Source organism: Miniopterus schreibersii (assembly GCF_964146895.1).
Source record: "Miniopterus schreibersii genome assembly, chromosome: 16".
NCBI lineage: Eukaryota > Metazoa > Chordata > Mammalia > Chiroptera > Miniopteridae > Miniopterus > Miniopterus schreibersii.
Window position 1 is genome coordinate 21,520,492 of NC_138116.1, and position 13,525 is coordinate 21,534,016.

A 13,525-nucleotide genomic window follows, 5' to 3' on the forward strand; every position below is an offset into this window, starting at 1 on the left:
CTCTGCTCCCGGTTAGCTCCCGCCCGCTGCTCTCCCAGCGCATGCGCCCTCCGGTCGACAGCGGCTGCGGCGGTGGCGGCTACGAGCGGCTCCGTTTTTTTAAAGGGAAACGCTGAGGCGCCCGGGGTGACTGTGGGGGGAGGGGACCCCGAGCCGCGGAGACCCCCGAGGGAGGCGACAGATCCCCTCCCGGAGTAGGAGGGCTTTGGGCGGACCCATCCCTCCCACCCCCTCCTGAGGAGGAGCGGGGGGGAAATGGAGGCTCGGGGCGGCTGAGGCGAGCTCCGGGGCGGGGGGCCGGGGCGGGGAAGGGGGGGTGTGGGGTGGGGAGACGAGGCGGGCCCGGCCGGGCCAGGGGGGGCCGAAGCGAGCTCCGGGGATGAGCTCGGGGGCGGCTCGGTGCGAGCTCCTGCCTCTGAGGCGAAGGCGGCGGCGGCGGCAGCAGAGGCGGCGGCGAGGCCCCCATGGGCCGGCGGCGGGCCTCAGCCGCGGCCTCCACTTCTCCGCACGCCGGCGGGATGGCGCCCGGGCCCCGGAGGAGCCGCGCTAGCCGAGGCCTGCTGCCGCGCTGCTGAGGCGAGCCCGCCAAACTCCCCTCCCCCTCCTCCGTCCTCGACCCCCCGCACCTCGCCCCTTCCCCACCCCCTCCTCAGTCTCGGTCCCCGGCGCTGCTCCGGACCACTATGACCATGAGATCCGCAGTGTTCAAGACGGCCGCGGCCCCTGCCGGCGGCAACCCAGAGCAGCGACTGGACTACGAGAGGGCTGCGGCGCTGGGCGGGCCCGAGGACGAACCCGGGGCGGCCGAAGCCCACTTCCTCCCCCGGCACCGTAAGCTCAAGGAGCCGGGGCCTCCGCTGCCCTCCTCCCAGGGCGGGAGTCCCGCGCCCTCTCCGGCCGGCTGCGGCGGCAAGGGCCGGGGCTTGTTACTCCCGGCCGGGGCGGCCCCCGGGCAGCAGGAAGAGAGCTGGGGCGGCTCGGTGCCCTTGCCCTGTCCGCCCCCGGCCACCAAACAAGCCGGCATTGGGGGGGAGCCAGCAGCAGCCGGAGCCGGCTGCAGTCCCCGACCCAAGTATCAGGCGGTGCTGCCCATTCAGACCGGCTCTCTCGTGGCGGCGGCCAAAGAGCCTACGCCCTGGGCTGGGGACAAGGGTGGGGCGGCTCCCCCAGCTGCCACAGCCTCGGACCCGGCGGGACCCCCACCACTACCTCTGCCCGGGCCGCCACCCCTCGCGCCCACCGCCACTGCCGGGACCCTGGCGGCCAGCGAGGGCAGATGGAAGAGTATGAGGAAGAGCCCTCTCGGGGGTGGCGGCGGCTCGGGAGCCTCCAGTCAGGCCGCCTGCCTCAAACAGATACTTCTGCTGCAATTGGACCTCATCGAGCAGCAGCAACAGCAGCTGCAGGCCAAGGAAAAGGAGATCGAGGAGCTGAAGTCAGAGAGAGACACGGTACGCGAGGGGTTAATCTGTCGCGCCGAGGAGCGAGTTGTGCGCATGCTCAGGGCAAGGGGGCTGTAAGAGGTTAAGGTATTCCTTGGTTAGGGGTAAGGAGGTTGACCACCAGCAAAGGAACACCTTAGGTGCCAGGTGCTTGGGAGCTAGGCTCACTGACACGTTGGGTTGGAAGGAAGGGTTAAAGGGCACCCTCCCAGAGGGGTGGGGAGGGAAGGTTGCAGATGCCAAAGGGTTAATTTAAAATGACAGCCCCAGACTTGTGGGAAAGACGTTTAGAGTGGGAAAAGACCTGATTTGTGAAGGGTTGAAAATGAAAAGGTGGGATGCATATGTGATGGCTTTATGGAACGGGTTAAATTAAGAGCTTTTGCGTTAGAAATACATTCTGGAGGAGAGGGACATAGCAGCTGTTGCTCTAACCACTGCTGTAGCATCTTTGGATAGGAGAGTGGTAGGCCTTTTAATTGGTAGAGGTGATTCACAGTGGAATTCTATTTTAGTTTTCTTAAATGACATTAAGAGAATTACTGCTTTTGATTTCAGACAGTTTTTAATAGGAAGCAGTTCTAAAATCTGACCCACTGACCAGCTGCCTTGTATAAGAATAGTGTTTAAGGCCGGAAGATTTTAAGGCATCAGGGGAAAGGAAGCTTATTAAATGTGTTAAGCAGAGCCCCCACCCCCCAAAATCTCTATATTTTAGAATCTTAAAGTAGTAGGGAAGGCATTTATTATTTCTTTGAACTTCTGAGCAGCATGACTATATAGGCTTAAGGGCACATTATGTGTTGAAACATATTCCTTCAGATATCAGGAAAGCTGTGGTGATGGGGGTATTACTGTGCTAGCATACCTTACAGCTGCCTAAAAATAAACATGGTTTCTACAATTGTGTTAAGGTTGCAGCAGCCACTCTCTCTCTCTCTCTTTCTTTCTTTCTTTCTCTTTCTTGGTTTGTGCCATGGGGTGAGCAAGGGAGCAGAGGGCTATTCATTTTGTTTGCTTCCAAAGGAATTGCATTAGGCAGCGGCTGTATTATTGGAGAATGCATTCTGCAAGGTGGAATGGGAGCTGGGACAGATCTCATTAAAATATCTCATGGTGTTGATTTGTGGAAGTTACTCAACATGGAGGTGGCACTGCTCAGCTACTGTACTGCAGTCTAGGGGTGTGATGGTACTGTAATTACAACACATCATATCCTTACATGGGAGGGGGGAGCAGAAGAAGAAATCAAGGAAATGTCACCCACAGACCATGGTTAAGGCTGTGAATCAAAACAGAAGGAGATGAAATGAGAGTATGGTGACAGGGAGGCTCTCTGCTGATTGTGGAGGTTTCTGCTCGGTTCCTGAGGTAATGGCCTCTTTGCAGATTTTCCTAGGCAGGAAAAGTGAGGTGAGTTAAGGATAGAGTGTCAGTCTGAACTTGGCATTCACTGCTTCTGTTGTGTATTGCAGTCTTAGTGTTGCTTAAGCTTGTTTCTCTTATTCCAGTTGTTTGGCCTCTACTGAAATCTGGGCAGCTAAGTAGATGTAACAGAGGCAACATTAATATCACTGTCTAACCCAAATAAAATTCTTATTATAGGGTATAAGTAGCACAGTTGGCACCATTTCTCAGAACATTTTAATGTGACGTTTTTAGTGATAATAGGCTTCCATTTTCTGTTTGATTATGTAGTCTTCCCTTTAGAGTTAAAAGACTGTTTTTAGTCAATATTTAGATATATAGGTATAATTTTCTTCTGTTATCTTAAGTGCAAAGCAGCAAAGCAATGTGCATATTTCACCATTGATGGGATTTATGGGTAATGGTTTCTATTATAATTCTTCCAAATTGAATGTTCATTGTTTAGGTGACAACCCCCACCCCACCCCCCAGACCCCTTTCAAATAACACTGCAATCCTTATTGGCACTGTGACTGTATGAGCTTTTAATTCCTTCTCAATGTACTCTTTGGACTTTGCCTTTGAGTATAGTGTTTTAGAGTGGAAGTAGAGAGGATAGGATTTGGAGAACCCTAGGGCCTCTTAAAAGAACCTAAGGTTAATTCTGGAAACTACCAAACTGACTTGGAGCCACATGGTTAGCAATAGCAGAGACCATGCCATTTAAAAGGCATGTTGTGGCCCCTCCCAATGAAGAGGATCTTCTTTCACAAGAATGAACTACAAATTTCCCCATGTCCCTACCCATTTAGGTTAGCCCCTAAAATTAAGCAATGTACCTTGTCTTCTCTGTTGTGTTTAAGGAAAACTAGATTAATGTCTGCCTATTAAAAAGAAGTTGAATTGCTATGGTCCATGGAAAGAGGTAGAAGACCATACAGATTCCTGAATGGGGCTAAGTACCTGCATTTAATTTTTTGTGCTTTAAGTCTGCATTTTGCCACTCTCTTTTAGCTCCTTGCTCGGATTGAACGTATGGAAAGGCGGATGCAGCTGGTAAAGAAGGATAACGAGAAAGAAAGGCATAAGCTGTTTCAGGGCTATGAAACTGAAGAGAGAGAGGAAACCGAGCTATCTGAGAAAATTAAACTGGAGTGCCAGCCAGAGCTTTCTGAGACATCCCAGACTCTGCCTCCCAAGCCTTTTTCATGTGGGCGGAGTGGAAAGGGACACAAAAGGTGTGCTGATAACTTTGTTACGCTGTCTGAACATGTTGAGGACACTTGTTCTCAGTGACTGACTGTAGGGGACGGGGACTCGTGAATTAGTTTTAATACAACCATGTTCTGAATTATGAGGTCTTCTGTGTTGAGAAAGTATCTTGAAACATTCTTGTGCAGGCTATAAAAGTTTGTTAGGAACATTTTGGTCACAGTAGTAATTACTGAATGCAGAGTACATCATAAAGAGAATGGGCAACAAATGTGACAGCTGAGTTTCTTAAAGAAAACGATAGCAGGTCACTTCAAGTTAGGAAGTGTTAAATTCCTTCATTGTGTTAAGTATTGGTGAATATAAAAAAGTAAGATCTAACTGTCCTTGGACTCAGAGAGATTAGTCTAGCTGTGAGGATGGAATAAATTTTAAAACTAAGAATTCAACTGCAATAACATATGCTAGATAGACAACAGTAAGACTACTATTGTAAGATTCAAGGGTATTAAAGATTATTTTGAGTTAGAATAGTGAAACTTTAAGAAGGAGATGGATCTTGAAAAAGTATAGAATTTAGGTTGGTAAAAAGAAAAGGAGATGGCATTCTAGGAATGTGAGGTAGTAGGAAGGGGGTAGTGGTGGGAGAAAGAGAGCCAGCAGATAGCAAGAAAAAAGAAATAGAGATTGTTACTAACATGGTATAGGATTGGAGGGGGGAATAAGAAACTGGTCTCTGGTTGACAGGAATGAAATAAACCACAGGGTAAGTGGCACCTAATATTAGCTAAAGGATCCTGAATAAAGTAGGGACCTTTTTAGATTTAGTAGGCAATAGGATACTATAGAGGTTTTTAAGCATGAAAACTCACTTGTTCAGTAAACATTTACTAAGAGCCTATTATATGTACTGTTAAGCATGAGGCTGTTCCTGCTCATGAATGCCAAATGAACCTAGACATTTAGATACCTGAATAAAAGCTAGTTCTCTTACCCCAAAATGAAATCAAATCAGATTTTATTCAAGAGTCAATGAATTGTATTATATTTTCTCCCCTATCTAATAGGAAATCCCCATTTGGAAGTACAGAAAGAAAGATTCCTGTTAAAAAGCTGGCTCCTGAATTTTCAAAAGTCAAAACAAAAACTCCTAAGCACTCTCCCATTAAAGAGGAACCTTGTGGTTCCTTATCTGAAACTGTTTGTAAACGTGAATTGAGGAGCCAAGAAACTCCAGAAAAGACCCGGTCTTCAGTGGACACCCCACCAAGACTCTCCACTCCCCAGAAGGGACCCAGCATCCATCCCAAGGAGAAAGCCTTCTCAAGTGAGATAGAAGATTTGCCGTACCTTTCCACCACAGAAATGTATTTGTGTCGTTGGCACCAGCCTCCCCCATCACCGTTACCATTACGGGAATCCTCTCCAAAGAAGGAGGAGACTGTAGCAAGTAAGGCATAGAGAACACTTGCTCTTATACCCTAGTGGTGGCGGTCAAGCTAACAAGTGTGAAAATGCCTTTGGCATTTTTAAAAAAGTGCAATCAATAAAGCAGAGTTCTGTCAAGAATGAGTAAGTTAACAGCCAGAGACAGACACTGTGCAGGCATTGCAAATAGATGGAATTACAGCAAAATGTGCTCAATGTATTTGCCTGCTTACAACACTGGGAGATGTGTTTGCCAGTAAGTTGCTCATCACAAGAGCACCAGACTTGGGGGTGTAATCTCCAGCAACTTGCATGCCCTCTGAAAAAAGGGTTTTCTGTGCTTTGAAATGCATAGAACTTATACTTTGCCATGCACGACTGTTCCTGCAATTGATATTGTGTGAAACCTGGGCGGGTGGTCTTTGGGTGTTCTCAGGGGCCAATGATAATTTTTGGGTTGGGGAGCCAGCTTGGGGTGGGGAATTTCACCTGGGCCTCCGCTCTTTAACTATATAAACATTTATCTGTATCTCTTTGTCCCGGTCTTGGGGGGCAGGAGGAATCTGCCAAAGACCAAGAGTCTTACTTTATCTTATTATACTTCACAAAGGTTCTAAATGTGAAGAGTTTACTTGGATTGCAGTAGCCCATTGGTTGTTCATATATTTAAATAAAATGGTCTACAAACTATTTTTCAAACAATAAGGACTATCTTGGGATATCTGAGCTGCTTGGGGAGGGTGTGGGGTGTGGGACCTTGGTCTTCATTCCCTTTTTTTCTTTATGGCTTCCACACAGATATGCCCCCCTATCTCCTACATTAATCAGTTACCAATGTGCCTTCAATTGTGTAATGTTAGTCTATGACAGTCACTATGGATGCTCTGGGTGATGGTGGGGGAATCCTTCTTGGATAGAGCTGCAGCCCTGAGTTTCTACCACTGTCTTGCCCCAGCAGGGATGGGGATGGGAATCCATTCAATAAGATACAAGCATTCTCCAGGCTTTGTCAGGCTGTTCTGGTGACAAAATTAAGTGGGAAGATAGATTACTCTTCTTAATTATCTAAAATTCATTAGGCCTCACATTTGTGTACATGAAATAGACCAGGATCCTGATCTAGGTTCAGGTTTTTTGTTGGTTCAGTCAGTTGAACAGGTTCATCCTTAAGTTAACCTTGCAGCCATGGCAATGCTGTGTAACAAGAGAAACCATGAAGCAACTTCCCATCCGGAATTGGGAAATAGCTTGGTCCAGAGCTGTTCTGTGTGACTGGCTGTTTTTGAAAACCCTATCTGCCCTAGTACAGAAAATTCGAAGCACCTCTGAGGTTGTGGGCATAGCAGTACAGAAGGAGTCTGATTGGCGGGGAATCCCAGCCCTTTGAGGAGCCTGAGTTGTGAATAACATGTGAATCCTTCTTCTTGATGCCCTATCTCAAGAGGAAGTCTCAATGGCTTATCCTAAGGAAGCCAAAGTCTTTGTGCATGTTGTTCAGGCTGGACCAGCAAGGTAGTTTGTTTGGAGGGAGGAGGGAGCTGTTTAAGAAGACTATATATGTAAGTTTTGAGAACACTGATCTTTTATTTGAAAAATAGGGTCAACTTTTACTCACCTGCCATGTTCTGAGTTTAAGGTTTGATATCCTTGGCCATCAACTGTTGCAGGGAAACCACCCTAAATAATGAAGAAAAGAAGTCGTCTCAGTGTAAAAAAAAAAGTGGTGGGCTTATTTTCTTTTCTTTTGTCTGTTGTTCCCTCTTCCCCTCCCCCAGAGAGAAACTCTCAAAAGAACAACTCAAAAAAACCAAATGGCTTCCTAGTGAGAGCTTCAGTGACGATCCTTTCCTCCATTTTGGGTATGGGCTTTTTTTCTTTTTACACTGAGATGATTCTTCTTTCCTGCATTATTTAGGGTGTCTGATGCCATCAAGTGTTGCAGGAGAAACTTCAGTCTTGGCTGGTGAGTAGAATAGGAATTGTGCTGGATGGGCCTGGGGTGGGGGCTGGTGGGATGGTGGATGGTCGGGAGCTGCATTCCCCGTCAGTTGGATGTGGGAGAGTGAGACTCCTTGGTGTATGATTACACTGTAGACTTCAAAATGACTACAAATTTCAGTTGTTTTTCAGGAACTACAATAGCATCCATTATATGAATTGTCAGGTATTGGCTTAGGGTTTTTTGGTGATCCTGTGTTTGGCAGACTGCAATGGCATTTTAGGTTCTTTTATACCATAGCGAGGACACTGAATATGGCTTCAGGTGAGGCCATAGAATGGATTCCTATCACTTGGTAACTTTGTCTTACTGGGGAGAGACCTCTTGTCCTAGTGAATAGTAGGAGGGTTATGTGACCTTGGATTTAAGAGTGGTTCCACCCCTCCTCCCTTCCTTTTTCTTTTTCTTTTTTTTTTCTAGTTCCTTCTTGGAGGGACCACTCAGTAGAGCCTCTAAGGGACCCAAATCCTTCAGACCTTTTGGAGGTAGGTACCCAAGACCTCTCAATGGGAAGGAGTGAGAGACAGAGTAGAAATGGGAGTATAACTTGAATATATCACAATAACTGTTTGGGTTAAATAAAACTTTAAAGCTAGAAGGTTACTTGAGGATTATCCACTTCAGCTCTGTTGTATAGATGAGAAAACTGAGGTCCAGGGTGGTTAAGTAATTTATTCAAAAATGAATAGCTAGGGAGTGTTCAAAGCTGGAGTTCATGTTAAGTGGAAAAGTTAGCATGTACCACCACTCAGCAACAAAATTATATATTCCAAACTCATTTGACTTAAAAATTTGATATCTATTTTGAACTCGGATTCTTACAAAGTATGGGGGGTTTATGACAGTCTCACGTGTTGTTTCAGTTTGACATGACTTTCACTTTAGAAAGTTATGGAAATGATTTTGAAATTTGGAGATTCTACAAGGGTGAGGGTAGGGGAAGGAGTATGTTTGTTTTGTTGATTCTGTTACCACAAGGTTCCCATAATATGCATAGAACTCACAGACTCAGGTGGGACCTGAAGATGAAAGATGTTACCTTCCTGGAAGCTGGAAATGAATTAGTGTGTCACATGGTGATAAATAGCTTATCAGCTGCTGTTCTTTACACAGAACCTAGATGACAGTGTGTTTTCGAAGAGGCATGCAAAACTGGAGCTGGATGAAAAGAGAAGGAAAAGGTGAGGCTAGAGATGTTTATCCTGGGAACAACTGAGCTCTAGGACCCTGACTCCTCTTTCATCCATACTGTGGAGAGTCCTGGAGCTCTTAACACTCTTAAATTCCTAGCTTCCCAGTTGGTTGAGTATCTTTGTTTAAAGTGGTAGTTGTTGTAGGTAAAATGTTTGGCCTCTTTTTCTTCGGATATGCCCTCTCAGTTCCACTCTCTTTGATCACCAACACATGATTTGGACTCCTAGCCCTAAACAGTCTTCTGTAACCAGGCAGGCAGTTCTCTTTAACATCCTCCACCCCAACCCCTCTACCCCCAATCAAGAACAGTCAGCAAAGATCTCCCTAGCATCTGGATTGTGTAAATTGCTTTTATATAGAAGGTTTTCAGTAATGTTGGGTTTGTTTGTTTTGTTTGTCTGGTTTGTTTTTCCCAGATGGGATATTCAGAGGATCAGGGAACAAAGAATTTTACAGCGACTGCAGCTCAGAATGTATAAAAAGAAAGGAATTCAGGAATCTGAGCCTGAGGTTACCTCATTTTTCCCTGAGCCAGATGATGGTAAGTTTTGTCTATCTAAAAGAGTAGATTTCTTTTAAAGAAGAAAAAGGGCACAAGGCTCCAGGTTACAACTTGTTCTGAATGAATGAACAGTATGTTGGAGCAGGTATAGTTGACAGCCATTTCTCATCCGTGTCACTAACTAGATTGCATTTAACTTTCTTCCATAGTTGAAAGTTTGATGATTACTCCCTTCTTGCCTGTTGTAGCATTTGGACGACCATTACCAAAATTAACTCCACAGTAAGTATAAAGTGTTCTTTTTCCTGTCCCCTCTAGATAGCCAGCACTTCATCGCCCTTCAGACTGCATGAAAGCCTAGATATAAGTGGAACAGGCAGCTTAGGGATAGCCATGGTTCTTTGACAGAAGTAAGACTACCTGGGCAACTAGCTTTTGCAGTGGTAAGATTCCCAAGCCCAGAGTTAAGAGGATTGCTTTTTAAGTTAGAAATAAATTATTCAATCACTTTAATAGCGTAATATTGCTCTGGCTTTGAGGCAGGAAAAACATTCCAAACTTGGGACTTTTTTGAGTGAAGGCTAGGAGTGGTGAGGGACATGGTATCTTTTTTGGAATTACTCTCATGTCCACACTGAATCCCTCTAGTCTTGGAAGTTGATTTCCTTATCCTTTTTTGCCAGGAATTTTGAACTGCCCTGGTTGGATGAGCGTAGCCGATGCAGGTTGGAGATCCAGAAGAAGCAAACACCTCACCGGACGTGTAGGAAATGACTGTGCTGGCAAGAACCTTCTGTCTTCAGATAGTTGTAGCATGCCATTCCCAGAGAGTGGCAGAGACCTGTATATGTGACCTGTGTCCTCATGTATGTTATTCACTAATAATGCCCTTCCATACTCCCTTGATCTTGGTTTTGTTTTCCTCACTCTGATTTCACAAAAACTCTTTCATTGGGCTAATTGTGAATTATAGAGAGTGATTGGGATATCTTTTCCTCTTTTGGGGAAATGAGCTCTCAAGCTAAATCTCTAGGGTGGCAGATTTGGAAGCTCCCAGGGTCTGCTTCTATACATTTGCCTATGTTAAAGGGGTAAAGGGCTCTTTCATTACACTTGTGGAAGATAAAGCATCCCCTGCCTTTAGATCTGTGCTGCATGGCACTCTTCTTGCCCTGTTATACCCTTCCATATAGTTTGAGTATAGTGGTTTTTACCCTAAAACAAAACAAAACAAAAACCTCACCACGAGCTTAAAGACCAGATGAGGAATAACAAGTGAAGTGATGAAACAAGTCATCTTCACAGGGTAGAAGAGATTGGAGAGTTGTAGATAAATGTCTGAAAAGACAGTTCTCTTAAAACTATTCTGTGATATAGAGATGTGGGAAGGGATGTTTGGCTGTGATTTTTTTTAACTTTTTTTTTTTTTTTACTTAATGGGTAACTGAATTTCTTCCCCCACCCCTCAAAAAATAAAATATTTGGAAAAGAGAATGGGGATGGTTACTTTTGGACAAGTTATGGCTCTAAACGAAAGCAGTTGACATTTGGGGATGGCATGCCAGAACCTGTATAGATGTCCTTGTGTCACATCACTTCTCAAGTATTCCTTTGTTGGGCTTTATCCTTTTAGCTGAGCTCTTGGTGGTGGGATAGAGATTTAGGGAGGGTGGGGGGTATATGTGGAAATATGTGCTTCCTTTGGCTGGCAAATGTCTATATCTTGAAACAAACAGATATACCTAATGAGCTTCTCTATTTACGTTGTAAAATCAGATTTGTATGTGTACCATCTTGGTTCCCCACCACCAGTACCACACACACCTCTTTTGTTAAAAAATGTCAGGCCAGCACTCCAGGCCACTTTGGTCTCAGTGTAAGATCCCTGTAACTATCTGGAAGGAAAACAGAGTCAAGACTTCTGGTCTTAAATATATAGGAATTGCCTTTCTTTAGTCTTCAGGACTATTGTGTGAAAACAAGTAGGGACCTAATCTCCTAGAAGATAGGGACTTTTATCCTTGAAGAGAATATGTCCCTAGCTTATTAGCACTTTTAGAGGAGAAGCCAAGGTATGTAGGGTGTGTGGCCGGCCCATCAGTGGAGCATGAGAGAATGGGATACCATTGTGGGAAGAAAAGTTAAGTTCCTCAGGGGCCTCCCACTGCTAAAGCTTTTTGTGAGATGTTGATCTGTGCTCCCTGGGTTTGACTTTTAAAAGAATTATTCCGGCAGCACATGTAGTATTCTTGGATGATCTTGCTGCTCTTATTTCTCCTTTTGTGTGTGTGTGTGGCTTTGGGTTTTCATTTGTAACTCCATCTGTTTAGGAGAGTGGGCTCTCCACAGGGAACCTGCTGTGAACTCCATTGCAAGAATGTAGAGAGAAATAGGACTTATTCCACTAGGGGCTCTCATCTCACACCTTAAGAAGAGGAAGGGGATTTCTAGAAAAATGGCCAGATTTTCTGTTTTCCATCGTTTTAACATGGCAAGCTTTCTGGTTTTCTTACTCTGACCTATGTTATGTTTCTTTATAATGTACCCAAGAAGAAAAAAGACCAATTAGTGTCTCTTTACTTTGTTCCTTGATTCCTCTGAGTTTCTTCTTGATTTTCAGTATTTTTGTTGGATTCCCAAATTTGGATATGGGTTAGCAAATTAATCTTTTGTTTGTGCCCTACCCAAGGGACTCTCCAGATTCTGAACTTGAGCTAGATGAAGAGGAATCCGTGAGGTGCTATCTGGCCAGACTTAAGTGGATTCTATTTCCTTGGTTCTCCCTCTACCTAGAACCTCTTACTTTATTGACCCCTCTTCTAGATCAATTCTTCTTTCATTTGGATATGCTGAGGTTTGTTTAGGAGTTTGGAGAATAGATTAGCAAAGTTCCAAGAGTGAAATTACAGTGTGTTAAGAGTGTGGGGGGAAAATTCATCTTATTTTTTCCCTACATGGGGTACAACACTGTGAAATTCAGTCTTCAACTGAAGGCCCTGCAGTTCTCCTAAAACATAGTTCTTTGTTTTGTTCTTTAACAAAGTTTAAGCTAGTGTTAATAAATTAAAAAGAGAAATTGCTTGTCTGTCCACTTCAGCTTTGTTTTAAGCCCATTTCATATTGTTGTCCGTGTTGTAATTCATACTTTTGATACCATTTCTGATGTGTAAAATTGGTTGTCTTGTAAATATCTTATAAAGAGTTCAATTGTAAATAAACTATTGTGGCTGTTAATTTTTGAACTTCTGTTTCAATTTATTTTATTGGGAAGCATTAAACAATTCTGCTTGTAGATTTTAAATCTATTTCACAAAATAGAAAAACATACCATTTTCCCTTTTATTAAGGTATTCACTTACATTTGTGTATAAGCACAATGTATGTTTCATCCCTCTTTTTCCTGTATTCTTCCTTACACATATTTGGCAACTTTAAAAACAAGAGATTATAGAATATTTGGTGCCTGGTGTCTAAATTAATAAAACCTCTAAGTTGAAAAGCCCTTAGAGGTCATCTAGTCTGACCTCTAATACACGATTTCCCCTTGACAACATTCCAGATAAATGAAGTCCAGATTCTGCTCAATACTTTGTTTTTTTCCATACATTTTCCCCCCTAAATGTTAGAAAATTCTTTCTCGTTGACAAAACCTAACTTCTTATAACTCAAACCCATGAGTTCTTGCTTTGCCTTCCAGGGTGATGAAAAAGATCAATTCCTGAAAGAAAAAGAAGGATCAATTCCTTTTCCTCATAGTTCCCTGATGAAAGATTCCTGTGACTATCCCAACTCTCCTCTTCACGGGAAACATTCAGAAATTACACTTGTTCCTCAAAAGAAGATTCTTTGTTTTTTTAAATCCTCACCAAGGATATGTTTTTATTATTTTTAGAGACAGAAAGGGAGAAAGAAACATCAATGTGAGAAACTTCCATAGGTTGCCTCCCATATGTGCCCCGATTGGGGATAAAGACCAGGAACTGAATCTGCAAACTTCTGGTGTATGAGACGACACTCCAACCAACTGAGCCACCCCACCAGGGCAAGAAAGGATTCTTGAGGGCCCAGGCTGGGTAGCTCAGTTGGTTAGAGCATCATCCTGATACACCAAGGTTGCAGGTTCGATCCCCAGTCAGAGCCCATACAAGAAGCAACCAATGAATGCATAAATAAGTACAACAAGAAATTGAAGACTCTGTCCAAAATAAACCAATACATAAAATTTTTTAAAGAAAGAATTTTTAATTTTTCAGTTCCTTCTGTATGAGTGAACAATTTGCTCATGTCCATTTGAAAATCGAGTCCTCCAGCCTGGCTGGGGTGGCTCAGTGGTTGAGTGTC

At 44.2% G+C, this 13,525-nt stretch overlaps 1 protein-coding gene across 4 annotated transcripts; it reads left to right on the forward strand.

Annotated features, from left to right (window-relative positions):
* Positions 1 to 347: 347 nt before the first annotated feature.
* Positions 348 to 12,426, forward strand: MSL1 (MSL complex subunit 1). 4 transcript variants are annotated; one of them, XM_081161586.1, is made up of 9 exons: positions 348 to 1,451; positions 3,864 to 4,087; positions 5,129 to 5,511; positions 7,405 to 7,452; positions 7,909 to 7,973; positions 8,602 to 8,669; positions 9,099 to 9,223; positions 9,394 to 9,466; positions 9,868 to 12,426. In XM_081161586.1, the coding sequence occupies exons 1-9, from the start codon at positions 684 to 686 to the stop codon at positions 9,956 to 9,958; spliced, it is 1,845 nt and encodes a 614-aa protein (XP_081017712.1). In that variant the 5' UTR covers positions 348 to 683; the 3' UTR covers positions 9,959 to 12,426. The 4 variants fall into 4 exon arrangements, with proteins under 4 accessions (XP_081017712.1, XP_081017713.1, XP_081017714.1 ...); XM_081161588.1 differs by having other exon boundaries at positions 599 to 1,451; positions 5,129 to 5,388; XM_081161587.1 differs by lacking the exon at positions 7,405 to 7,452 and having other exon boundaries at positions 349 to 1,451.
* The last annotated feature ends 1,099 nt before the right edge of the window (positions 12,427 to 13,525 follow it).